This window comes from Zootoca vivipara, chromosome 2 (genome assembly GCF_965207765.1).
Source record: "Zootoca vivipara chromosome 2, rZooViv2.hap1.1, whole genome shotgun sequence".
NCBI lineage: Eukaryota > Metazoa > Chordata > Lepidosauria > Squamata > Lacertidae > Zootoca > Zootoca vivipara.
The window spans coordinates 120,717,255-120,743,915 of NC_142584.1; the positions used below are offsets into that span (position 1 = coordinate 120,717,255).

Genomic DNA, 26,661 nt, shown 5'->3' on the forward strand with positions numbered 1-26,661 from the left:
CGGGTCCTCAACTCCCCTCCTCCCGGCAAGGGATTAAAAGAGATGAAGGGGGAATGTCACCTTCGTGCCCAGGAGGACTTTTTGGGAAGTGGGGGGGGGGGTGTCTCATTCTCTGCCGTCTCCGGGGATCGAACCTGGGAAATTATCAGGAAAGAAACAGGATACTCAGAGCTTGTTTGGAAGGATGAGAATTTGTGTCTTCTGGGAGGGGGGCGTCACTCATTCCTCCCCAAGGGTCAGTGAGCTCCGCTTCCTAGAGAGGCAGGGAGGTTTGGAGGGGGGAAGGGGGGCAATGATGGAGGGGGAGGGGCCTCCATCCACATTCCCAGAAGAGGAGCAGGACTGCAGAGGAGGAAGAGGAAGAGGGGAAAAAAGGTGGAATATATACAGTATGGGGAGATTTGGGGTTGTGGGGAGGGGGAGAAGGATGCCCTTTTCCTCCCCCTGAATCAGCAAACAGGGCAGCTGGGAAGGGAGGACAGGCTTTTGGGCGAGGTGGGGGGATGAAAGTAAAGTAGGGGAGTGCCCCCCTCCTCCTTCTTTCTGTGGATCAGTCGAGCGGGGGAGGGGCTGATTTAGGTCCTGTTGGGATAAAGGAGCCCCTCCCCCAGAGGGAGCGCATCCTTGGAGAGCCCTCAGCCCTTTACATATTGCGGCAGGAAAGGAAATCGGAGTAGAATAGCGAGCAACGAAGGGGGAGCAGAGAGGACAAAGAGGTAGAGCTGCAGGGCGGGGAAGGGGGCGAAGCGGGGTGAGGAAGGGGGCAGAAACCGCCCAAGAACAACTCACTTCCTGGGCGATATCTGCAGAGGGCCCGACCCATGCAATCCGGTTGCATATCGGGTCATCGGGGACCCTCCATTCGCAGGGTTCGCATTGCAAGCCCCACCCCCCAAATGAAATCAACCTTCCTGCCTTTTACCATGGGAAATGCAGCGGGGTGGGGGTGCAGGGGGGGCCTTTCTGCAGAAGGAGCAACAGCAGGGTTTGCATTGCAAGGTCTCCTTTGCAGCGCAAGGAGATGCTCAGCTCCCCTGTGCCCCCCCCGGGCGCCTTTGAGGGAATAGAAATGGGAGGCCCTCCAGGGGGGTCCCCATGAGGACCCCCATCCCCAAGCAGGGCTGGGAGTTGAACCGAGGCCTCCATTCCGTGCCCCTCTGGGTGTTCTGGGTTCCCCCTGGCAGGAATCCCTGGGGCGCTCCTGGCTCCGTCCGGGTATCGAGGGAAGGCTTGGTGGGCCCCTCTTGTCTAGAGCAGGGGGCCCCAAACTTTTCTGAGACACTGATTCCACCACTTGGGGAAGCAAACCAAGTCAGGGGGGAGGAGATGTCCAGGCAGGACCCTCCTCCCTTGGGAGCTGCCTGTGAGCTGCCTGCCCTGCAGTCTGAGGCGGGACAGATCCTGCCCAGCCATAGTTCCAAAACTCGGGAGGATGAGGACCAAGAATTTGGGTGCAACTTGCGCTATTAATGCTCCCCTGAGATTTCCTGTAACAGGAATAGCAGCTCCGCTGGGGCACGTCCTTGCATAACAAAATGAGTAACAGAATGAATTTCAACAGGGACAAATAAATGTCAGGCCCTGCACTTAGGCAGGAAGAACCACCCGCCCACAGAGAGGATGGGGGACACCTGGCCTACTAGCAGGACATGTGAAAAGGATCCAGGGGTCTTGGTGGACCACTAGCTTAACATGAGTCCACTCTCCATAGGGTGTTGCACCAGCAAAAAATTGGTAACAGTAATCTAGGCTTTAGTAAGAGCTGTTGGGCAGGGGAACAGACTCCCATGAGAGGTGGTGTTTATTAATTTAATAAAATTTATTATTAAAAATCTGCAAAGTGGTTTATCAAAACAAAACAAAAAACACCACAGCATTAAAATCAATAAAAATTAACAATCCTACTTTAAAACATACAAAAGCTAAAATATTAAAATTACTTCAACTTCCTAAGCATCTAGGTATGCTTGCCTAAAGAAGAATGCTTTTTGCAGGTGCCTGAAAAGAGTATAGCAAAGGCACGTGCTTTGTTGCAAGAGGCGGGGAGTTCCAAAGTACTGTGACAGCGCCTGCACTGCAGTACAGATATTATGTGGAACCTGTAGTAGTGCTTGAAAATTGCTGAAGGGGAGGTTTTATTTATTGGGATTTCTCCATGCTCTGTATTATCTGAAAAGGAAAACATTTATTTAAAAAACAGGACTGCACAGCAGCAATCTAGTCTCATCATGATCAGCGGGACTTATTCCCGAGCCGAAAGCGCATAAGATGGGCTCCAATCCTATTCACGCCTTGCATCCAACTTGTACCTAAAACTCTGCACAAGCCTGCACCAGAGAATTGCAGAGTTGGAAGGGACCCCTGAGGATCATCTAGCCAAACCCCTGGGGGGGCAATGCAGGAATCTCAACTAGACCATCCCTGACCGATGGCCATCCGTCTTCTGTTTCCCCCCTCAGCCAGGACAGAACAACGGAGACTGGAGGTGGGGGGGGGAGAGATAAATTTTGACAATGGGGCAGATTTGTCAGGCGTGCGCAGGGAAAGCTTGAAGACTTTACACAAAGAGGAACCTCACATGGGTTTCCCCGCATGTAACGTGTTATCACTGCTATTCTATAGTTCAGATCCTTTTAAAATTAAACACTTTGTATAAAATCAGAATGGCAGAAGTAATCAGTAGCATAGATATCAAAGGGAAGGCGAGAGAATAGTCCCTCGCAGATACAAGGGAGACACAGATACACAAGCACACAGAAGTAAATAATCCGGCCTTGGGAAGAAGGGTGGGAATGTAGAGTTTGCTGTACTTCGCCTCGAGATGGGGGAGTGAATAAAAGTCTTGTGTCTAGGAATATTTTTCTGCAAAAGCATCAGATTGGTTGTCAAAAGTGTGAATTTCAGTAAAGGTAAAGGGCCCCCTGACCATCAGGTCCAGTCGTGTCCGACTCTGGGGTTACGGCGCTCATCTCGATCTATAGGTCGAGGGAGCCGGTGTTTGTCCGCAGACAGCTTCCGGGTCATGTGGCCAGCATGACAAAGCTGCTTCTGGCGAACCAGAGCAGCGCACGGAAACGCCGTTTACCTTCCCGCCAGAGCGGTCCCCATTTATCTACTTTCACTTTTGATGAGACCCTATTTAAAGGAATTGGTCAATTAGCCACAGAATTGCTTTGCTGATTTTTCTCATCTTCTTTTAGTTACACAACTGCTTTTCGGGGGTCCTAGCTTCATGCAGGGAAGACTGGGGTGTGTGGCTGAGGGAGGGGGGTCCTAGCTTCATGCAGGGGAGGCTGTGGGAAAGGGGAGGCTGGCCTGCCAAGCGTCCATGGCTGCGCTGAGCTGCTCCTCCCGGCGCCACATGTGTGCAAAATGGGACAGCAGCACTGCCATTCTCCCGCGCACAGCACTTTTGGGGGCAGCAGGGGCTTTGATTAAGATATCTTTATTGTCATTGTCCCCTTGCGGGAACAACGAAATTACTCGGTTGCTACATCCATTCAGATAAAGCAGGGGTCCCCAAACTAAGGCCCGGGGGCCAGATGTGGCCCAATTGCCTTCTAAATCCGGCCCGCAGACGGTCCGGGAATCGGCATGTTTTTACATTAGTAGAATGTGTCCTTTTATTTAAAATACATCTCTGGGTTATTTGTGCTGCCTGCCTGGTGTTTTTACATGAGTAGAATGTGTCATTTTTTAAAAAATGTATCTCTGGGTTATTTGTGGGGCATAGGAATTCATTCATTCCCCCCCCCCAAAAAAATATAGTCCGGCCCCCCACATGGTCTGAGGGACAGTGGACCGGCCCCCTGCTGAAAAAGTTTGCTGACCCCTGAGATAAAGCATTCTTTGGGGAGGGGGATTGTGGCCCGAAGGGGGTGCGCAGGACAGGCAGTGGCCTTGGCAGGCTCCCCCTGCAGCCCAGAAAGTCAGCTATGTGAAGAAAATGAGACTCAGCCAAGTAGATTGGGCCTTTCCTCTGCCTCGCCCCCAACCCAGGTGGCCAATCGGCTGTGGGCAGAGGGCGGAGCAAAGGCAAGGGCTGACGTCTCATTTTCTTCACTTTCCAGGACCCGGGAAGCCCAGTGGAGGGTAGGGCAGTAGGACGGTTCTTAATTTTATTTTTTATTTTAAAAAAGCCTGCTCCCAAGGTCTTATCTTACTAAACGAGGGATTATATAGCTATATCTGAAATTTCATGTATATCAGTTAATAGCTTGACCCTGCTCCACTGAATTGAAATTTCAGCCCTCGCAACATAGGAAAATGGCCAAGTAAACAGCTATTTTCGTGGAGGAGGGTCTAGTAGAGCAGTAATTCTTCCTTGATAACTTGCCACCCCCTCCATGATGGCACCTGGGACAGCCCCCCCTTTCCTACGCCCCTGCTGGGAAGTCAAGGAGGAGGAAATTAAGGTAGTTATAGGATGATAGAGTTGGAAGAGACCACAAGGGCCATCCAGTCCAACCCCCTGCCGAGCAGGAAACACTATCAATGCATTCTTGACATATGGCTGTCAAGCCTCTGCTTAAAGACCTCCAAAGAAGGAGACTCCACCACACTCCTTGGCAGCAAATTCCACTGCCAAACAGCTCTTACTGTCAGGAAGTTCTTCCTAATGTTTAGGTGGAATCTTATTTCTTGTCTTCTTATGATCAGATGGGCTCAGGATATGGGCATCCTGTATTGCTGACTGAAGGGGAACATCTGTGGAAAACAACCATGAAGTTGACTGCGTGCTATAATATTAAAGAAAAGATGTAATACAGATGGTATCTCACCCCATCAAAGTGTATAAAATGTATAAAAACATAGTGAATAACTGTTGGTGTGGGGAAAATAATGGAGACAAATACAGTGGTTCCCTTTGGTTAGCGGAGTTTGTAACCTGAAGCGTTTGTAACCCAAGGATCCACTGTAAAGTAATCGAAGCTCTTCCCGCACTCCTTCCATTCAAACCATTTCTGCCTTTTCAGTTTGTTGAGTTTCAACTCTTAAAGCTTCTCCTCCTTGTGAGTCCATTGTGTATTATTCAAAACAGGGACTGTCTGGATATCTCCCCCCCCCCCTTCACTTACAATTGCCGCCTAATTTTAACTCCCAGAAAGAAAGAAAGAAAGAAAGAAAGAAAGAAAGAAAGAAAGAAAGAGACAGAAGGAAAAAGAGAAAAACGATAAAAGTTACTGTTTAGGGAAGTTTTTAATGTGTGACATTTTAATATATTTTTAATCTTTGTTGGAAGGTACCCAGGGTGGCTGGAGAAACCCAGACAGATGGGTGGAGTACAAATAAATTATTATTATTATTAATATTATTATTATTATTATTATTACTATTATGAATTGTTGTAAGACTGTATTAGAAAAAAAATAAAGAGCAAGTTAATAATGATATGTCCATTCACAATTTGAAAGAGAATATGTACCGGGAAATGACATGAAGTATAACTTTATTCTTTTTACTTCATTTATGTTAGCAAACAGACAAGAATATGAGAGATATCAGAATAAAACTTTAATTTAATTTCTGTAAATATCTTAAAGGTATAAGGTTTTTGTTTATATGGTTGAGATCCTTGTATATGTAAGATGATGTACAGTATATAAGTTATAAATGAAATATTAAAATTTCAATACCACATTTCTACTCGTAAAAAAATAATATAAGAGGAGGTGCAAATTCATGTGTATAATAATCCTTTCTTCTCTTCCTAGAAAACAAATAGGAATTTGTCCCTCTTTCGCCCTCCAAAGCAGACAATGACGAAGGCAGTCAGAATTCTGGGAGGCCATGTGACCAATGGGAATAACGAAGAAACCATTTAAATTAATGGAGTGTGGAAAGAGAGAGGAGAAACAATTGGAAAATATGGAGTTTGGGAAGAGCTTCACTGACAGTGGAACACTTAGAAAACTTCAACGGACTCACACAGAGGAGAAACCCTTTAAATGCATGGAGTGTGGAAAGAGCTTCAGTCAGAGTGGAAACCTTAGAAACCATCAACGGACTCACACAGGGGAGAAACCATTTAAATGCAAGGAGTGTGGAAAGAGCTTCAGTCAGAGTGGAACACTTAGAATGCATCAACGGACTCACACAGAGGAGAAACCCTTTAAATGCATGGAGTGTGGAAAGAGCTTCAGTCAGAGTGGAAACCTTAGAAACCATCAACGGACTCACACAGGGGAGAAACCATTTAAATGTATGGAGTGTGGAAAGAGCTTCAGACAGAGTGGAGACCTTAGTCACCATCAACGGAGTCACACAGGGGAGAAACCATTTAAATGTATGGAGTGTGGAAAGAGCTTCACTGACAGTGTACAGCTTAGAATTCATCAACGGAGTCACACAGGAGAGAAACCATTTAAATGCATGGAGTGTGGAAAGAGCTACAGTCAGAGTGGAAAACTGAGAATTCATCAACGGATTCACACGGGGGAGAAACCATTTAAATGCATGGAGTGTGGAAGGAGCTTCACTGATAGTGGACCACTTAGAAACCATCAACGGATTCACACAGGAGAGAAACCATTTAAATGCATGGAGTGTGGAAAGAGCTTCACTGAAAGTGGAAAACTTAGAATTCATCAACGGAGTCACACAGGGGAGAAACCATTTAAATGTATGGAGTGTGGAAAGAGCTTCAGTCAGAGTGGACACCTTAGTCACCATCAACGGAGTCACACAGGGGAGAAACCATTTAAATGTATGGAGTGTGGAAAGAGCTTCACTGACAGTGTACAGCTTAGAATTCATCAACGGAGTCACACAGGAGCGAAACCATTTAAATGCATGGAGTGTGGAAAGAGCTTCAGTCACAGTGGAACACTTAGAAACCATCAACGGAGTCACACAGGAGAGAAACCATTTAAATGCATGGAGTGTGGAAAGAGCTACAGTCAGAGTGGAACACTTAGAAACCATCAACGGATTCACACAGGAGAGAAACCATTTAAATGCATGGATTGTGGAAAGAGCTTCACTGAAAGTGGAACACTTAGAATTCATCAACGGAGTCACACAGGGGAGAAACCATTTAAATGTATGGAGTGTGGAAAGAGCTTCAGTCAGAGTGGACACCTTAGACACCATCAACGGAGTCACACGGGAGAAACCATTTAAATGTATGGAGTGTGGAAAGAGCTTCACTGACAGTGTACAGCTTAGAATTCATCAACGGAGTCACACAGGAGAGAAACCATTTAAATGTATGGAGTGTGGAAAGAGCTTCAGTCAGAGTGGAACACTTAGAATGCATCAACGGAGTCACACAGGGGAGAAACCATTTAAATGCATAGAATGTGGAAAGAGCTTCAGTACGCGTGGAAACCTGAATTCACATAATCAAACTCACACACAGGATAAACCACTTAAATGTATGGAATATGGAAAGAGCTTTATTGAAAGTGGAGCACTTAGAAAACATCAATAGACTCACACAGGAGGGAAACCATTTAAATGCCTAGAGTGTGGAAAGAGCTTCAGTTGTGGGGGTGTGCGGGTGGAGTTCTCTGTGTAAGGCACAGGTTTATTGGGGAGTAATCAATCAAGTGGTTTACCACAGGACCACAGGACCACTGGCGCCAGCCTGTCTGTTTACACATCTTCCTTGTTTGTATGAGTCATGTATAGGTTAAAGGTTAATGTTTTTTACGAGGAAAAGATCCTGAATAAAGGAGCTGAGGCTGAGAGGCAGTCAGCACTTCAGCACTTCGCTCAGCACTCTGCTCATGCTCTCTATCTGAAACTCTTGACTCTCGTCTCATGATTTCCTCGCACCTAAGAGTCGGCTGGTTCTCCGACAAGTGGTGCCCCGTGTGAGGCTAAAAAGTTCTACGCCTTTGTTGAAAGGACGCACGTCGTGGTCCTGCATCAGCTACTCACCCGCCCGGCAAGGGTTCAGACGTCTACCTCATCTGCGGATCCCCGGTGAGTTGGCTCCCAGCTATTGCTTATTTTTCTCTTCCTGCATTTACAATGGGCTCTTCGCTTTCTGTGCCACAGAAACGTTTTCTTAAAGACTTAAAATACCTGCTGACTTCTAACAATCAGCATGCCTCAGAAGACGATCTTATTGCTTTTATTCAAACTGCTAATGAGCATTGTCCATGGTTTCCGGAGGATGGAACTTGGGAATTAGATTTTTGGGACAAACTTGGTGAACATTTTCATGCTCATCCCAGCATTGGAGTACGTGTCTTAATTACGTGGGGAAAAATAAGAGCATGCTTGGCACTAGTGGCGCCAAAGAATATCTTTCTGGCAGCTGCTTCAAGCCTCCCCTCTGCACCGCCCGCATGCACGCCTCCCCCACTGAAGCCTTCTGTTTACTCGGCATTGCCTGCCCCCATGCCTCCTGGTCTGGACCCACCTAATTTAGCTCCGCCAGGAAAACAGCAACTTTCTTTGTCTGCCACCCCACCCCCTCCAGCTTGTGTCTCTCAGGTTTTGCCTGCTTTTCAAAGTACCGTGCGCACTGTGAAGCAGGAGGGGGGGAATACTACAAAGCTCCAGGAATCTCTTAAAGCAGCAGCTCCTTTGCTGGCTTTTGAGTCTACTGTGATTGTGCCTGCGGGACCTGGGGGGGGGGCACCACGGCACGAGCAATTTGAACTCCGATACATCAAAGAATTGTATCAGTCAGTAAGAGACAATGGATTGCATTCCCCGTATACTCTTGGTCTCTTTGGCACTATTTTTCAACAGCAATTATTGCCAGAGGACATTAAACTACTGGCTAGAACAGTGCTCAAACCAAATCAAATGATGGTTTTTATGCAAAGTTGGACCTGGGCTTGTCAACGCCGGGTCCATGATATCCAAACATATTTGAATAATGCTACACTGGCAGCACATGCCAATGCTGTTGCAGCCTTGGCAGCAGGGGCACCCCCCCTCCCTCCCCCTGTTATGTTAACACCTGGAGACGTCCTGGATGGTCTCACAGGAGCTGGGAATTTTTTAACAACTGCACAGCAATTGGCTCTGGATCCTCAGTACTGGGACGCCACAATTTCAGCTGCCCAGGAGCCTTTGATGTCTGTTCCTCCTGAGAAGTTAGGAAAAGGGGGGCGATGGGGGAGTGTGCGGCAAGGACCCACTGAACCTTATGGCGCTTTCATAGATAGACTGTACAATACCCTCAGACGCCAGGTTCAAGACACAGCAGCGCAAGAAGTAATCATCAGACAATTAGCCTTTGATAATGCCAATGAAGACTGTAAACAAGCTTTGCGCCCGCTGGTAGCTACACCTAATGTGGCAATAGCCGACATGTTAAAAGCCTGTCAATCAATCTGCTCTGAATCCCACACAGCAAAATTGCTTGCCGCTAAAGACATTCCTGAAACATGGGTGCAACAGCTGACAGAGGATCTCACCTCTGCAGGGCTTAAATTCGCCCCGGAAAAAATTCAACGCACCCTGCCTATCACATACCTGGAACACAAAGTTATGCAACAAGCAGAATCCCCCCTGATCCCCCCTTCAAAAAGGGGAAAAGAGAGGACCCAAACAATTACCGCCCAGTCAGCCTGACATCAATACCAGGAAAGATTCTAGAGCAGATCATTAAGCAAACAGTCTGTGAGCACCTAGAAAGAAACTCTGTGATCACTAAAAGTCAGCATGGGTTCCTGAAAAATAAGTCATGTCAGACTAATCTGATCTCATTTTTTGACAGAATTACAAGCCTGGTAGATGAAGGGAACGCTGTGGATGTAGCCTATCTTGATTTCAGCAAGGCCTTTGACAAGGTGCCCCATGATATTCTTGTAAAGAAGCTGGTAAAATGTGGGCTAGACAATGCTACCATTCAGTGGATTTGTAGCTGGATTACTGACCGAACCCAAAGGGTGCTCATCAATGGCTCCTCCTCATCCTGGAGAGTAGTGACTAGTGGGGTGCCACAGGGTTCTGTCTTGGGCCCAGTCTTGTTCAACATCTTTATCAATGACTTGGATGATGGGCTTGAGGGAATCCTGAGCAAGTTTGCAGATGACACCAAGTTGGGAGGGGTGGCTAACACCCCAGAGGACAGGATCACACTTCAGAATGACCTTAACAGATTAGACAACTGGGCCAAAGCAAACAAGATGAATTTTAACAAGGAGAAATGTAAAGTACTACATTTGGGCAAAAAAAATGAAAGGCACAAATACAGGATGGGAGACACCTGGCTTGAGAGCAGTACATGTGAAAAGGATCTAGGAGTTTTGGTTGACCACAAACTTGACATGAGTCAGCAGTGTGATGCAGCAGCTAAAAAAGCCAATGCAATTCTGGGCTGCATCAATAGGAGTATAGCATCTAGATCAAGGGAAGTAATAGTACCACTGTATTCTGCTCTGGTCAGACCTCACCTGGAGTATTGTGTCCAGTTCTGGGCACCACAGTTCAAGAAGGATACTGATAAGCTGGAACGTGTCCAGAAGAGGGCAACCAAAATGGTCAAAGGCCTGGAAACGATGCCTTATGAGGAACGGCTTAGGGAGCTGGGTATGTTTAGCCTGGAGAAGAGAAGGTTAAGGGGTGATATGATAACCATGTTCAAATATATAAAAGGATGTCATATAAAGGAGGGAGAAAGGTTGTTTTCTGCTGCTCCAGAGAAGCGGACACGGAGCAACGGATTCAAACTACAAGAAAGAAGATTCCACCTAAACATTAGGAAGAACTTCCTGACAGTAAGAGCTGTTCGGCAGTGGAATTTGCTGCCAAGGAGTGTGGTGGAGTCTCCTTCTTTGGAGGTCTTTAAGCAGAAGCTTGACAGCCATCTGTCAGGAATGCTTTGATGGTGTTTCCTGCTTGGCAGGGGGTTGGACTGGATGGCCCTTGTGGTCTCTTCCAACTCTATGATTCTATGATTCTATGATTCTATGATTCTACTGCAGCTGCATTTTCCAGCGGTACTCTGGCTGGTGGATCTACAACTGCTGTTAGGACATTCGAATTGGGCAAAATCATACATAGACTTATCAACATGTGTACTATCACCTTTGTACAATGCCCTGAAAGGACATAAGCAACCGGCAGACATCATACCAGATATGGATTCAGCCCTGGCAACGATTAATCACCATTTGCAAAAATCTATGGTGGATCGCCTGGATTCCACAGGACTATTGTCATTGGCTGTTTTTGCCACAAAATTGCTGCCCACAGCTGTTCTCTACCGGCCTGCAGAATTTTCTCAGTCTCGCGTTTGTCTTATTGAATGGCTACACTTGCCCCATGCACCACTGCGGAACGTACATACTTTTCCAGCAGCTGTTATGGACATTGTTATCAAGGGAAAACAACGTGTTGTGGCATTGATCTTTCTTTCCTCTGTCTCCTATTTCCTCCGTTCCCTGTGCTCCCCCTCCCCTATACCCTTTGCTCTCACCCTCTTCACAGATGGGACAAAGACGAGGGGGGTGGTTGTGTGGAGGGAGGAGGGGGCCTGGAAGACAAGATTTACAACGGAGCAGAAATCTGCTCAGCGTTCTGAATTGGCTGTGGTGATCTTGGCATTTGATCTATTTCAGAATGTGAAGTTTAACCTGATTGTTTGTACTCAGTATGTCTCCAGATTTTTAACATTCTTGTCAGTGGCATACATTTCCCTGCTCTGGATGATGATTTTGTTGCATTTGATCTATTTCAGAATGTGAAGTTTAACCTGATTGTTTGTACTCAGTATGTCTCCAGATTTTTAACATTCTTGTCAGTGGCATACATTTCCCTGCTCTGGATGATGATTTTGTTGCAATTGTTTCTCTCTTTGCAGCGTCTGCTACAAGGTGCTGTAGCAGATGCTGCTTTGAAGCAAGAGCAGGTCTTTTTTTTGTTTTCTGACCCTCTGCTGAGCCATGCCACCTTTCACCAATCTGCCAAGGTTCTTGCCAAGTCTTTTCGAACATCAATTTCTCAGGCACGAGACGTTGTCTCGCAATGTTCTTCTTGTTCTAAAGCCCCTACCATGATTCCTTTTGATGCTGTCAATCCCAGAGGGATTGCCCCTCTCTCAATTTGGCAAATGGATGTCACTCTCACCCCGTTGTTAGCCTCTTTTTTCAAGACTGCACCTCACGGTGGACACGTCTTCGGGCTTCATCTGGGCGACGCCCTTAAAAGGGGAGACAGCCAGGCACGTAATACAGCACACTCTGCGCTGTTTTTCGGTCATGGGAAAGCCTAGCAGCATCAAAACGGATAATGGCCCTGCGTATATTTCTAAGCGATTTTCTGATTTCTGTACATTGTGGAATGTGAAATTAACTCATGGTATTCCTTTTACTTCTACAGGACAAGCAATTGTTGAGCATTCAACTTTTAAATCTCTGCTTTTTCCACAACTAAGTGGAAAGAACGCTCCTATTGCTGAAATATCTTATATTGTGTATCAAGTGCTTTTTAATCTTTTATATCCACATGATAAGCAGCTTCCTCCAGCAGAATTACATTTTAGAAAAGAGGAGGAGCTGCCTCGCCCCCTTGTGTCTTTCAGGAAACATCCGGATCCAGCATGGCGTGGCCCTGTACCGCTGAATACCTGGGGACGTGGATATGCCATCGATGGGGACCCTCTGTGGGTGCCAGCACGCTGTGTACGACCCTGGCAATCATCTACAGCTTCTTCTTCAGCCCATTCAATCGCAGATGCCGCTGAGGGAGGAGGCAGACCTTTCTACACTCTTTCTGGAGGACAGCACCTGTCACCCGGTCTGAAACACCATTGCATCTGGCGGCATCGTGTTCTAAATATGGCTGCACTCCATCAAGATCACCTTCCATTTATTCGATCTGCAAGCCATAATCGCTCTAGGCGTGCTGCCATTTTACAGAAGTATCAAAGACATGACTCTTATCATTCCATATGGAATAATAATACCTATGTACAGGATATTTCTCAGTTTTGCGAAATTGCTTAACTATTCTGATTGTTGGATTTGCTTACATATTCCCTCACAGTCAAGTCATTCAGGGGATATTACTGCATGGTATTCCTATTAATGATTCTTTTAGAATTAGTAATAATATGAGAGATAATCGTATTAGTTCACCCCCTGTTATATTATCATTATTAGAAGTAGCTCCACGATGTTTTCGTTTTAATCACGATAGTAGCAGATTTTTAGGTCATTATCCTTATTGTAATTGGACTTATGAGTATGTTAATGGTAGCTCTTGTTTTCTTAACGTCACTACCCAAAGCGGCAGGCCCAAGGTAACAATTAATAATGTTACCAGATACATGACATATTACCAACAGGCTACATGCCGTGATTTTTATTCATGGTTTGATTGGATGAAGAAGAGTTCGAAATCCACATGCGTGTTACAACGAAATCTGTGGCTTTTGTGTGGTAAGAAAGCATACAAAGAGATTCCCTCTGCTTTTTCAGGGACTTGTACTCTAGGGGTAGTGATACAACTGGTGTATAAGTTAGATGCTCTTTCTCACACCCGCTTGCGCAATAAACACGAAGTCAATGCCCCTATAACACAATATACTGATACTCAGATAGCTCGTAGTATTTTGCCATTATTAGGAGTAGCAATGAATTATAGAGATTTGCATCACTTAGCTAACTGGACAGAGGCTTTGTTCAATGACACAGTTAAAGGCATGAAATTGATCAATACAGAATTACAGGATGTGATTTTAGCCTCGAAAAGAGGCGTATGTGCCTTAATACATAGTCATTGTTGCATGTATGTGCAAGATAATGGTCCTAACATTACTCATACTATACAAGAAATGGGAAACTTGGTGGCTGCATGGCCCTTGCAACCTGCCGTGGGTTTTGATCCATGGGAATGGCTGCTGTCTTGGTTGCCTAACGGTGCCTGGATCAGGAAAACACTTTTGACGGTTATAGGATTAGCCTGTGGCTTGGTTATGTTATGTTGCTGCATTCAATGTTTACCCTCCCTCTTTGGTCAATGTATGACCTGGTTTCAGGCTGCATGCCCCTCCACTGGAATTTCACGTGGAGCCTTCATTGCGAGGTATCAGCGACTCCCTATCGAGGCTTCCACGAGTTAATTTACCCTGTTGCTTAAAAATAAATAGAAAGAGGTGATGTGGGGGTGTGCGGGTGGAGTTCTCTGTGTAAGGCACAGGTTTATTGGGGAGTAATCAATCAAGTGGTTTACCACAGGACCACAGGACCACTGGCGCCAGCCTGTCTGTTTACACATCTTCCTTGTTTGTATGAGTCATGTATAGGTTAAAGGTTAATGTTTTTTACGAGGAAAAGATCCTGAATAAAGGAGCTGAGGCTGAGAGGCAGTCAGCACTTCAGCACTTCGCTCAGCACTCTGCTCATGCTCTCTATCTGAAACTCTTGACTCTCGTCTCATGATTTCCTCGCACCTAAGAGTCGGCTGGTTCTCCGACATTCAGTCAGAGTGGAATCCTTAGCAAACACCAGCAAACTTACAAAGGGAAAACCACTTACCGTACTTATATGGAGTCTAGATAGAGTTTCAGTCCTGATGTTCTTACAAAACATAAATGGACTCCCAAGGAGGAGAAGCTGAAAAGTTGAAACCCAACAATCTACCAACAAACTGAAAAAGCAGAAATGGTTTCAATGGAGGGAGGGCGTGAAGTGCTTCCATTTCTTTATATGCATATAATTTTATATATAATTTATTTTTATATAAATTTTATTTACAAATTGCTACATACTTTCCAGATCCACATTTATTTCACATTTGACTTCCTCTCCATGGTTTCCCCGCAGAATTTTAAAATTGCTGCATATTTCAGATATTTCCACCTTACCTTTTCCACACTCCTCCAACAAGTATTCAATTGTTCTTAATTCAGCTCCTACCTGTGTTTGTACATGTTTACAATAATTCTCTTCAACAAAAGGTTTCTACTCCTCCTTAAAGTCTGCCTTGATCTCTTATCTTCATAGTTAAATTTACCAATTTGACATATTCCATCACTTTTAACTGCCGCTCTCTTGATCAATTGTAGCTATCTCTTTATTTTGCCATTTATGTGTATAAAGTACTCTCGCTGCTCTCGTTCATCTGTCTTCTTGGAACATCTAACCCTGTTATCCCTAAAATAAATGCTTCAGGGTTTTTCCAAGAGTGTCACCTTAAGTAATTTCCCCCTCGTTATAATTCCTCTCCCAAAAACACCTAACCGCTTTACATGTCCAGCACATATGGAGAAACATACCTTCTGCTTCTTTACATTTCCAACATATAAATATATATATATCTGACTCCACTTTACTTAGTGTCAGATACTATGTATAAATCATTTTCATAAAATTTTATTTCAAAGCCTAACACACTGTGAAATTTACATTTTATTTGTTTAGTTTTTCCCATACTTCCATCTCTAGAACAATGGAGCATAGATTTAACCATTTTGTCTTGGGTTCACCATTCTAAGAGCATCTTACAATATTGGAATTGATTCCCCACCCCACCTCCAGTTCTCTAGTAACTCTTTTTCAAAGTGAAAACTTTGCTTAATAACCCCACACTTCCTACCTTGTTTTAAGACTTCAGTCACTTGATAGCATTGCAACCATTGAGTGTCCTGATCTTTAATATCCTCTAACTTCTTAAACATTCCACCCTCTTCTCTTCAGATACTTCTGTGAGGTTGCTTTTATGGCTGAAAGCCACAAAGGTGTTTCCCTTTCTAACAAATCCTTCTACATTTCCCAAGCTCTTGATAAATTCTTCCTTATTACATAATTAATTACAAAAAAAGTAATTGATAGTTTTCCTTCTTTTGAGATACCAGCTGACTTGCGGTCGTTGGTGGAGAGAGTTGGAAATGTTGGTGTTAGGAGTTGTGGTGGTAGTTTGGGAGCAGGGTTGGTGGGATTAGTACTGTGTTTTCCCGAAAATAAGACACCATCTTATATTTACTTTTCCTCAATAAGACACACTATGGCTTATTTTCAGGGGGTGTCTTATTCCGGCGGGAAGGGCTCCGCGTGGTGCGGCATGGCTGAGGGCAGTGAGTTGTTGCTGGGAGGCGCCAGGTCCACGTCTTATTTTCGGGGTATGGCTTACATTGCGGAAATGCTTAGAAATCCTGCTACGGCTTATTTTATGGGTCTGTCTTATTTTCGGGGAAACGGTATTGCTAAGAGTGGGTTTCTGTTTGATTTTTATATGCTGATATTATTCTATGCTATTCTAATGATTGTTGAATGTTACTTTATTTGATGTAGATTGCTTATTTTAAAGCTATGTTTTATTATCACATTTTTGTATTGCATTGGATTGTTTTAAGGTGATACATTCTTTGTTTCTTCAGCTTGTAAACCGCTTTGAGTATTGTAAGACGATATACAAATTAAAAGTGATGATACCAAATAATAATACAATTTAAAAAGCCAATTTGTTGTTGTTGTTTAGTCGTTTAGTCGTGTCCAAGTCTTCGTGACCCCATGGACCAGAGCACGCCAGGCACTCCTGTCTTGCACCGCCTCCCGCAGTTTGGTCAAACTCATGTTCGTAGCTTCGAGAACACTGTCCAACCATCTCATCCTCTATCGTCCCCTTCTCCTTGTGCCCTCAACATCAACTGGTGATGATCTTTCCCAACATCAGGGTTTTTTCCAGGGAGTCTTCTCTTCTCATGAGGTGGCCAAAGTATTGGAGCCTCAGCTTCACGATCTGTCCTTCCAGGGAGCACTCAGGGCTGATTTCCTTCAGAATGGATAGGTTTGATCTTCTTGCAGTCCATGGGACTCTCAAGAGTCTCCTCCAGCACCATAATTCAAAAGCATCAATTCTTCGGCGATCAGCCTTCTTTATGGTCCAGCTCTCACTTCCATACATCACTACTGGGAAAACCATAGCTTTAACTATACGGACCTTTGTAGGCAAGGTGATGTCTCTGCTTTTTAAGATGCTGTCTAGGTTTGTCATTGCTTTTCTCTCAAGAAGCAGGCGTCTTTTAATTTCATGACTGCTGTCACCATCAGCAGTGATCAAGGAACCCAAGTTAAGCCAGAAGGCTAGTGTGCATAGATCAAGTTGGTTTATGTCGCTGGAGCACCCTGGAGAAGAAGGGGATCGGGGCACATGGACCTGGTGTGGCCACTTCTCAGGGCTCTTTCCAGGAACTGTTGAACCCATCCATTCACAAGTGAGGCCTGGTTTGCTCTCAAAGGGGTGGGGGGGGGAGGCCCAAAGGCTTGGTGGGTCCCTTTTGTCTATAGATGGGGGGCCCAAACTTTTGTCAAAGAGGGCCAGATTTAATGAAGTGAACATGCATGAGGGCCGACCAAAATTGTTGACCATTTTTTACGATTTTACCCCAAAGTTGTTGACCTTTTTTAGAACGCAGAGAGATTAGGCCCCCAAAACGCACTTTGGACATGCCTGGGGGAGGAATCAAAGCCATCTTGGAGAAAGAGAGAGAGACTTGGGGGCTGCCTGCCTTTTGGAGACATGTCTCCACCCTTGGGCACTGGAGGAGGAATCTCTGGTGGGTTTGCCTTGACTTCTCCCTCCTGCCCATGAATCTCCTTGGAGTAGACCAGGGAGAGATCCCTGAACAGGAGGCCTGATCCACCCACCCTCTCCTCCCTTAAAGCTCAGTCCTTGCCCTGCTATAAGTCCCAGGTCAGCTCCTGCATGGGGCGCTGGGGGCTGTTATAGGGAGTCTAACCATGGGGGGGGGAGAGGAAAGTGAAGAAGCCCACTTTATTATTTCCACCCTTAGCAGCTTTTGTCTTACTTTGGAACTACAGTTTCACCCACATGCCAGTGTTTCTCTGGAGAAGCATCTAAAGCAGGGGTCAGCAAACTTTTTCAGCAGGGGGCCGGTCCACTGTCCCTCAGACCTTGTGGGGGGCCGGACTATATTTTGAAAAAATATATGAATGAATTCATATGCCCCACAAATAACCCAGAGATGCATTTTAAATAAAAGGACCACATTCTACTCATGTAAAAACACCAGGCAGTCCCCACAAATAACCCAGAGATGCATTTTAAATAAAAGAACACATTCTACTCATGTAAAAACATGCTGATTCCTGGACCATCCGCGGGCCAGATTTAGAAGGCGATTGGGCCGCATCTGGCCCCCGGGCCTTAGTCTGGGGACCCCTGATCTAAAGGGTTCCTACCCAGAGATAACTGTTCCCCACTCCTTCTCTCCATTCCACCTGGTTTTCCATTATTGCCACTATATCAGTTATCAAGTCTGTGGGATTTAAGGGATTGGGAAGATTGCTATGGAAATGGGTGGGGTTCCCCCCCCCAACAGCCAGTGTATTTATTATTACTACAATTGTTACTGTTTATTGATTATTGAATCTATTAGTCGCTTTCTCTTGCTCAGAGCAGCCCAGAGTGAATTGCGTTTCGGCGTTATGTTCCACGGTGGCACTCCAAGGTCTTCTTTGTCACATTTCCTATATTGGGGGGGGGGGGGCAGATAGAAGGCTGTTCCCAGGGCCTGCTCCACCGTGAGGGAGACTGAGGCAGCCCCCTCAGGCAGCAGGTGCAGAGAGGGGCAAGGAGGGGACTGAGCTGAGTGCCATTTGGCCTGCCCTGATTTCACCCTCTATCCTCTCATCCAGTGGAAGGTGCTGTCCCATTGCCAGTATCCTAGACACAATGCAGCGGCCTCGGGAAGTCAGTGGTGCAGGATGATTAGGGAATGTGTGTAGTTGGACTGTATCAGGAAGATATTGGAGATCAGGGAAGAAGGAGGAAATGAAATACAGATATTCAGCATTTTCAGAAGAAGGGGAAAGTGTGTCCCACCAGATAAGGCTCCCATCATCCCTGGCCATATGCCATCTTTCCTTGGGATGATGGTACTTTTTTGTCCAACCACATCTGGAGGGCCAGAGATGCCTCACCTCAGCATAGAAGGTTCCTCTGGGGCTCAGTGTTCCTTGGGAGTTGGTGGAACTGGATCTGAAAGGTTCTTGAGACATTTGTACAGAGATTGGTATCCAGACCCTAATACTATAAATCCAAGGTGTCCACACTCAGCAGTGTAGCAGCCGCTGCCAGCGCAAGGGAAAGAGCTTTTTCAAAGAAATTGTTCACCCTCAAAGCTGCTTGCTTAGGAACGTACAGTGTGTCCATCAACCTGCAGTGCTGTCTCTCCCCCCCCCTCCTGCCCCACCTTCCTCCGCTGTGTGTGTGGATGAAATCCCAAAGATGTCTGGCTCCTATTACAAAAAGGTCCAGTTGATATTCAGATTCTGAGCCACAAGCGTTGCTGAGAAATACAGCCAGGGAATATGAAACTGATTTGAAGATTGGTTTCTTCTGTACACTTCATTCTTATAATACAGTGGTACCTCTACTTACAATACAGTGGTACCTCTGGTCTCGGGTGTGGGATCTGCGATGTGGTTTTTTCTCTCTGGGCAGTCTGGGTGGAGGGGTAGAGGGGTTTGGCGGTGGGATCCGTGGGCTGGTTGGGGAGTTTGTAGAGGTGTAGGGTTGTTGTGGAGGGGTATTGGTTCGTGGGGGGGATTGGCGGGGGAGGAATCTGTAGGGTGTGTGGAGTGGGGTTGGTTCGGGGGGAGGGGGTCGCAGGAGCTGGCGGGATCGGTGGGGGTGTGAGTTGTGGGGTGGGTAGGGTTGTGGAACCTGGTTCCCTGGTCGGTGTGGGTCTCAGGGGCTCTGTGGGGTGGGGTGGGGTGGGCGGGATCCGTGGGGTGGGGTATGGAGTGGGTTTCCTCTGGGTAGGAGGGGGTGGGGGAGGCGAAGGGTTTGGTGGGGGTGCGTGGTGTGGGGTGTGTGGAGAGGGCTTGGATTTTTTGTCTGCGGAATGGCCTGTGGAGTGGCCTGGGTCCGTGGGCAGCGGAGGTCTCGGGAGGCAGCTCGGCCTGTAGATCGCCCTGGTTCCCTGGTAGGTGTGGGTCTCGGGGGATGTTTGTGGCGGGATGGGGGGGCAGGATCCGTGGGGTGGGGTGGGGTGTGGAGTTGGTTTTCTCTGTGTAGGAGGGGGTCGCGGGATCGGCGGGGGTGCGTTCCATGGGGTGTGATTGTGAGAGGGAACGGTTCGGAGGACGCTGCTATGAGTGTTGGATCTCGTGGTGGAGGCGGGGTTTGTGGGTGTGGCGTAAACTCCATGGGGAGGGAGGGGGTGTAGGAGGAGGAGCTGAGGGAATAACGCCACTTGAGGGCGCTGTTTTAGTTTGTGGAAAAGCAGGTCTGTACCTGCGCAAGTATGAGATGTGAGGCATCCGAGGTTCTGCAAACACTCGGGAAGTGGCATGGATCGTTGTGTCCAAATTTCAGGGGGATCGGTCAAGCGGTTACCGAGAAAAGTGGAGCCCACAGTTTCACCATTTTTACATTAATATATATATACAGTATATAGATTGTTCTTGTAGCTGGAGCTGTCATCACCTGGTCAGCGCTCCGTGAAGCATGCAAGATAGCCTGAGCTGAGCTGCTTCTGCAGAGTCATAGCATGGCTGCGATTGGCTGTAGGGCTACTATTGGCGCAATTTGATTGGTTAAGGCGCATCCTCATGCAAATACACCGTCCATTCATACAAGTACATCGTCCATTCGTACTGCCTGTCTGTGTATAGCATCGGGATACATGGTCAAGAATGGCACTTTCAATCTTGGGGTTTTGGGGTTTCGTGTGGTGCTTGGTGTTACTCTGTGGCGGGGCAAGGGGAGTTATGGTATAGCAGGGTTCCCTTGAGGTCATCGCCTCGGGCCCTGCATGATTTACTCAGGAGTAAAACTTCGTTTATATGCCCCCCCTTTCATTCCGTAACACCTCCAAAAGTTTCCCGAGGGTCATCTAGTCCAACCCCCAGCATTGCAGGGATATTCAGCTGTACTTTACGGGGATTGAACCCGCACCCTAGGCATGATGAGCACCACGCTCTAACCAACGGAGCTATTGTAGCCTCAAATCAAAGCTTTATTTCGGTTCCAGCTGATGTCCCTCCTGAGGGTGTTCTTTCCTGCAGAAGGCAGGATCTTAATCCTGGCTACTTAATTAGGAGGAAACTTTGACTTCTGAGTCAAAGTGGCAGATTACCCTGTGGATCTCTTAAATCTCTGCCCTGCCCACTTCCGTCCATTCCTCCTTCTGACTGTCCAAGGGCCAACTCAGTATCGTGTTTTTTTGTCAAAAAAATAAATAAATAAAAATCCTTCCAGTAGCACCTTAGAGACCAAGTTTGTAATAGGTATGAGCTTTCATATGCATGCACACTTCTAATGTGCTACTGGAAGGGTATTTTTTTTGTTTGGCTACGTCAGACCAACACGGCTACCTACCTGTAACTAGTGTTTTTTTTTTTTTGTGGAAAGTCATAACCAGAAAGGGAAGTTTAAAAATTATTTGACACCTGTTAGAAAAACAGTACTCAGTCCTTTGCGAATTTCCTTTGCTTATTTATTGACAGACAGGAGGCAATGTGGGCCCCCAAAGTTTACACACAAACACACACACACACACACACACACACACACACACACGTAGCTACAGCCCATTTATTTATTTATTTAGCTAGCAAGCATTATTAAATTTGGACGCTGCCCCTTCCGCAAAGATTCCAGGGCGGCTCACAGCATGAAAACATAGCTGCCAAGTTATCCCTTTTTTAAGGGATTTTCTTTTATGCTGAATAGGCTTCCGCACGAGAAAAGGGAAAACTTGGCAGCTATGCATGAAAATACATATTAGAAACAGAAAAACAAGAAAAAAAGGGAAAAACCAGGGGACTGCTCCAAAACCACGTTTTTATGCCCTGGTATCACCAGGAAGCCGTGGATCCGTGATTTTTGTGGTGCATGCTGTGCCCATGGTCATGATCTTTGATCTACTGGTGACTTCAGGTTGATCTAATGCAAAAATCATGAGCATCCGTCTTTTTTAACCATGTTCGTGGCCACACGAAACAGTGGATCCGTGATTTTTTTGGGTGCTGCCTACAGACTACGATGTGGTCTAGAGAGAGTATCATGGTGGTTTTATTTTGTTTCAATACAAAAATCATATGAATTCATGAGGATCTGTGCCTCGGATCCATGTTTTCGTGGTGCTGCAGCGCGGCAAAGTGTTGGATCCACGTTTTTTTATAGTCCAGTCTGTAGGGTAGCTTCCAGATGTGATTTGACATTGGATTTGTATGAGTTATTTTTTAAAAAGTGGAGGATCCATGAAGATCCGCGTTTTACCCAATCCCAAAAACCAGTAACAAAAAGCGCGCAAACACGTTTACACGTGGCCCAGCCATACACGTGGGTCACATTCACACGATGCATTTAGAAACTACTTTTCTCCACCCAAACCTCCCCCCCCAAAAAAAACCCTCCTGGGAACTGTAGTTTGTCAAGGGCGCCGGGAACTGGAGTTCCGCTGGGGACAAACTACACATCCCGGGATCCTTTGCGGCGGGGAAGTATTCGTACCGGTAGTCTCCGGGACTTCGAGGCGGCCGCTCTAGGACTACGATCTCGTCTTGTTTTAAGCCGCCGTCTTAGCGGAGGGCGGAAGTGACGTATACAAAGGCGCTGGCGGCCCCTCTGCGCCTGCGTAGGAAGGAGCGAGACCGCGAGGGATCTTGGGTGACGAAGACGTGCTGCGGGCGGAAGTCCCTTGGGTTAGAGGTCGGGAGGAGGAGCTTTAGCGGAACGTGAGTTGGGGAGGGGGCAGGTGTTGGGGGGGCAGAGAAAGAGAGGGGTAGGTGCGTGTGGGCACCAAGGGGCGAGGAGAGGGCGCCATGGGTGCTGGGGGGGGCTCAATGGGGGAGGGGGCTCCATTGGAGGAGGTGGGGGCAAAGGGGAGCTGGGGGCCCGTTCCCCCGTCTCCACACACCCAGAGGGGAGATGGGGAGGGGGCCAGAAGATGCCCCTGCAGAGAGTTGGGGCGCCCCCCTGGGGTGACCCATAGGCAGAGGGCAGCTTCACCATGCAGAACCGTCCCTGGTTCAATCCTCCCACGCTGGCTTTTGTTCTGAGGATAGAGGGGACCCCCCCCCCAAGGAGCTGGTGGCGAGGGGCTGCTCCAAATTGGAGCCCTGAGGGGGATATAAGCAGAGCCCTTTGACAGCTGGATCTGCCCTGTATTTTCTCCTAGCTGCAGCTTCCTGGGGGCTCTTGGCTTTTCTTCAAGCAAAGCTGTGCTGGCAATTACTTGCCTTTTCTGCAGAGAGTGCCACCCCCACCCCTGCTCCTGAGCCGTGTGAGAGAAGGAGGCGATGGCTGAAGCCCTGCAGAAGAAGCTCCAGGGAGAGCTGGAGAAATACCAGCAGCTACAGAAAGGTAACTTCCACCACCACCTCTCATTTTATGTGTGTGTGTGTGTGCTACTTATAAGAAAGTATCAGAGCACCTTAGAATATTTGTACATGAAACAGTTTGAAAAGTTGAAATCAGCAGAAAAGCTCTCACCAGGTGTTTGAAAGTTGGCCGAACTCCAGTGGCAGGGAGTTCCAGGCTCGGATTCTCCTTGTTGCCAAATGCGCCTCACCAACTTGGGGGGACGAACAGTGACGCTCCTGCAGGTGACCTGAGTAATGAAGCTGGGAAATTGGGGTTCAGGTGGTCCCTGGAGCACCCTGGACCCAAGTTGCCCAGGGCTTTGTAAATTAATGCAAGGACCTTGAACCTGGCTCAGGAATCCCATTTCCCTGCTCCAGAAGGTTATAGCAGCACCTCTCAGTTGTGAGCTTGCCTTTAAAATGTGGGAGTCTTTCCCCCCATTTCTTATATGTGTTGTCTAGACACCTATCTCGCTGGGCCCACTTAAAAGTTAAGTTCTTGGAGGTTTTGAAGCACAAGTTGGGTGGCCATCTCTCATGGATGCTTTAGTTGAGATTCCTGCTATGCTTCTGGGTTGGATTTCATTCATTCCTGTGGAAGGCCAGTCTATGTTGGTTCTAATATTTTTCCATGTGTGTTTTACACTTTTGACTGTGTGGAATTCCTTTTTTTTTTTGCTTGTTTTACTGGGGGAATCTCTTCTTCCCTGCTTTTTAAAAATAAAAATAATTATATAAGCTTTTACAAAGTACAGAAAAAATGAAAAAAATATCCAAAAATTTAAAACACAAATGATATTTCATATTTCTCTTATCATGACTCCCTTTCCCCTCCTTCTTTGGTTCCTTATGTTTTATATTATTTCCTGCATTTCCCAATTAAGTGAATTTGTTATTTACAATCTCTTCTACATACATAAATGTGTATGTGTGTGTGTATAAGTAAAATTCATATTGCTCGTTATTTATATTAAACCTACTAACGTCCTTATGTGTTTACAGTAATTTTGCAAATGCTCTATAAATGATTTCCATTCTTTCTTACAAACTTGATCTTCTTGATTCTTATTATTATTCCGGTAAGCCTCGCCCTTTCTGCATAGTCCATCAATTTCTGTGCCAGTTCTTCTTCTCTGCTTCCAGATATCAGCAAGTCCATGACGGCCCGGCAGAAGTTGGAGGCTCAGCTGACTGAGAACAATGTGGTGAAGGAGGTGAGCCCCCTTCCCCCCCCCCCGGCCTTTGCAGAAGCTGCCCCTTGAGCCACCTCCCTCCCTGCTGACCTTTCCTTCCTCTGCAGGAGCTGGACCTGTTGGATTCATCAAACACAGTCTACAAGCTGATTGGGCCCGTCTTGGTGAAGCAGGACACAGACGAGGCCAAAGCCACGGTCGCGAAACGGCTGGAGTACATCGCAGGGGAGATGTGAGTGCTGCCTCCATCCGGCAGGGAGGCTCTGCTACTGCGATTTTTCATATATATAATTTTATTGGGATTCTTCTAGTAAAGGAAAGGAGAAAAGGGGGGGGGGGAGGAAGAGACTAGGGGAAATTGTGTGCACTTGAAAACGTGGGCAGCATTAAGATAAATTCAACAGTGTAAATAAGTTTTGATGGATGCAATAATGGAAAACTGAATTGTTTAGTTTATGTAAAATGTGCTGGGATTCATAATAAATAATAAAAATAAAATTTTATTTATACCCCCCCCCCAGTCAAAACCGGGCTCAGGGCGGCTAACACCAATAAAATTACAATAAGACATAAAAAAGAAAGCAATTAAAATACAGATTAAAATACAATATTGAAATTTAAAATGCAGCCTCATTTTAAGTAGTCCATAAATACAAACCATGAGGGAGAACAACACAGGGGTCAGACTGATGTTATGCAAAATGAACTATGGAAAGAAAAAAAGGGAAGTCGTTGATGTTTAAAGGTTGTTTAAATGATTATTCTAAATTGTTAAACGGAATGTGTGTGTGTGTGTGTGTGTGTGTGTGTGTGTGTATGAATGAGAATAAGTAAAAAACATTTTAAACGCAGAGGAAAATAGCAATAACAAAAAAGTGGCCATGAAATATAATTAAGGCTACAAAACTATATAAAGTATTTGTGAATCCATGGGTTGCTATGGCTCACTTGCTGTTCGTGACGAGGACTTAAGCACCTGTGATTCCTGCATTGCGGGGGTAGGACTAGATGACCCTTTGCATTTCTATAACGTCTGTGGGACCTTCAGGTTCAGAGACAGGCTGCCGTGGAGTTACCTTCACAAGGGGGGGGGGCGTGCCAGTTGTGACCACTAAGTGGGGTGGTTTGTACAGACCCAGGACTGGACAAACCCAGAGTGTGGCATAATAGAGCGAGCCTTGGACTAGAACCTGGGAGGGCAGGGTTCGAATCCCCACTCTTGTTGTGTAGCTCACTGGGGTTTGCCTTGGAGTCAGTCCCCATCTCTTGGCCTCACCTACCTCACAGGGTTGTTGTGAGGATGAAGTGGAGAGGAGGAGAGCTGGGCACCTTGAGCTCCTCGGAAGACAAAGCTGGCATCGGTCCATCAACCAAGTAAAAACTGAAAATGAGATAAAAGGACAGCCGGCTAGCTAGCTGGGGGAGGAGGAGACTGACGTTGACTATCAGATGCAAGGTCCGTGTTCCGGCTCTGCTGTCAGAGGGGTCACTTCTCTGAACACCAGTTGCTGGGGTTCCTCGAACTGTAGTGTTGGGAGGTCTCCCCAGGTGTCATCCAGGGCTCCCGGTGTTCTCGGCCTCCCCGGGGCTTGTGAAGCCACAAGCGCTGACCCCGCCTCCACTGTGCTATGTCGTTTCAGCAAGCGTTACGAGGGCCAGATGCAGGATTACGAGAAGAAGTCGGACCAGCAGCGGGAGACACTCGCGCGGCTGCAGCAGGAGTTCCAGAAAGCCCAGGGCAAGGGGGCCGTCAAGGCCTGAGGGGAGTCTGGGGGGTGTTGCTGGACTGTGGCTCAGGCCGTTGCGAGGCCTGCTCCGCTGGGCAGAAATAAAAGCTAGGACCAAGTCTCCCAAATCTCTCTCTCTCGGCTGATGCCTGCCTCTTTTGCACTCAGACCTCGCCATGTGCAACGGGGAGGGGGAGGCCCCTGGAAATGAGACCCCCCCTTAACACAAAGCAACAAGAGGGTGGGGGGGACATACAAAATCTGTCCCTGTGGCCTGGCATTTGTAGGGCGTCTCGACCCCACTGCTGCCTCCCGAGGAGCTCTCTCTAGGGTCAGCCTGCGGAAGCTTCAAAAAGTGGCTGGGCTGGGATCCCGGAACGGTAGAGTTGAAAGGGACCCCCAGGGCAATCTAGTCCAGCCCCCTGCCAAGGCAGGAGCAGAGCACATTCTCCGGATGAGACCCTCCTTTGGCCGACAGCCACCAACTTCTGCAAG

General features: G+C 46.8%; 2 protein-coding genes and 1 pseudogene across 8 annotated transcripts; all 3 read left to right on the forward strand.

The window, feature by feature from the left end:
- Window positions 1–302: 302 nt before the first annotated feature.
- On the forward strand, window positions 303–16,371 carry LOC148687230 (uncharacterized; annotated as a pseudogene). The gene is made up of 2 exons (XR_015948531.1): window positions 303–375; window positions 5,715–16,371. The product of XR_015948531.1 is annotated as an uncharacterized LOC148687230 (transcript).
- On the forward strand, window positions 11,776–16,371 carry LOC148687231 (endogenous retrovirus group PABLB member 1 Env polyprotein-like). Its single transcript, XM_088664198.1, has one exon. It carries the CDS (start codon window positions 13,022–13,024, stop codon window positions 14,030–14,032), a length of 1,011 nt encoding a protein of 336 aa, XP_088520324.1. The 5' UTR covers window positions 11,776–13,021; the 3' UTR covers window positions 14,033–16,371.
- A 6,178-nt stretch (window positions 16,372–22,549) lies between these two features.
- PFDN6 (prefoldin subunit 6) lies at window positions 22,550–26,294 on the forward strand. 6 transcript variants are annotated; one of them, XM_088664261.1, is made up of 5 exons: window positions 22,550–22,670; window positions 23,063–23,247; window positions 24,390–24,460; window positions 24,547–24,671; window positions 26,080–26,294. In XM_088664261.1, exons 2-5 carry the CDS (start codon window positions 23,184–23,186, stop codon window positions 26,198–26,200), a joined length of 381 nt encoding a protein of 126 aa, XP_088520387.1. In that variant the 5' UTR covers window positions 22,550–22,670; window positions 23,063–23,183; the 3' UTR covers window positions 26,201–26,294. The 6 variants fall into 6 exon arrangements, with proteins under 6 accessions (XP_088520387.1, XP_088520388.1, XP_034963796.2 ...); XM_088664262.1 differs by having other exon boundaries at window positions 23,069–23,247; XM_035107905.3 differs by having other exon boundaries at window positions 22,550–22,666.
- The last annotated feature ends 367 nt before the right edge of the window (window positions 26,295–26,661 follow it).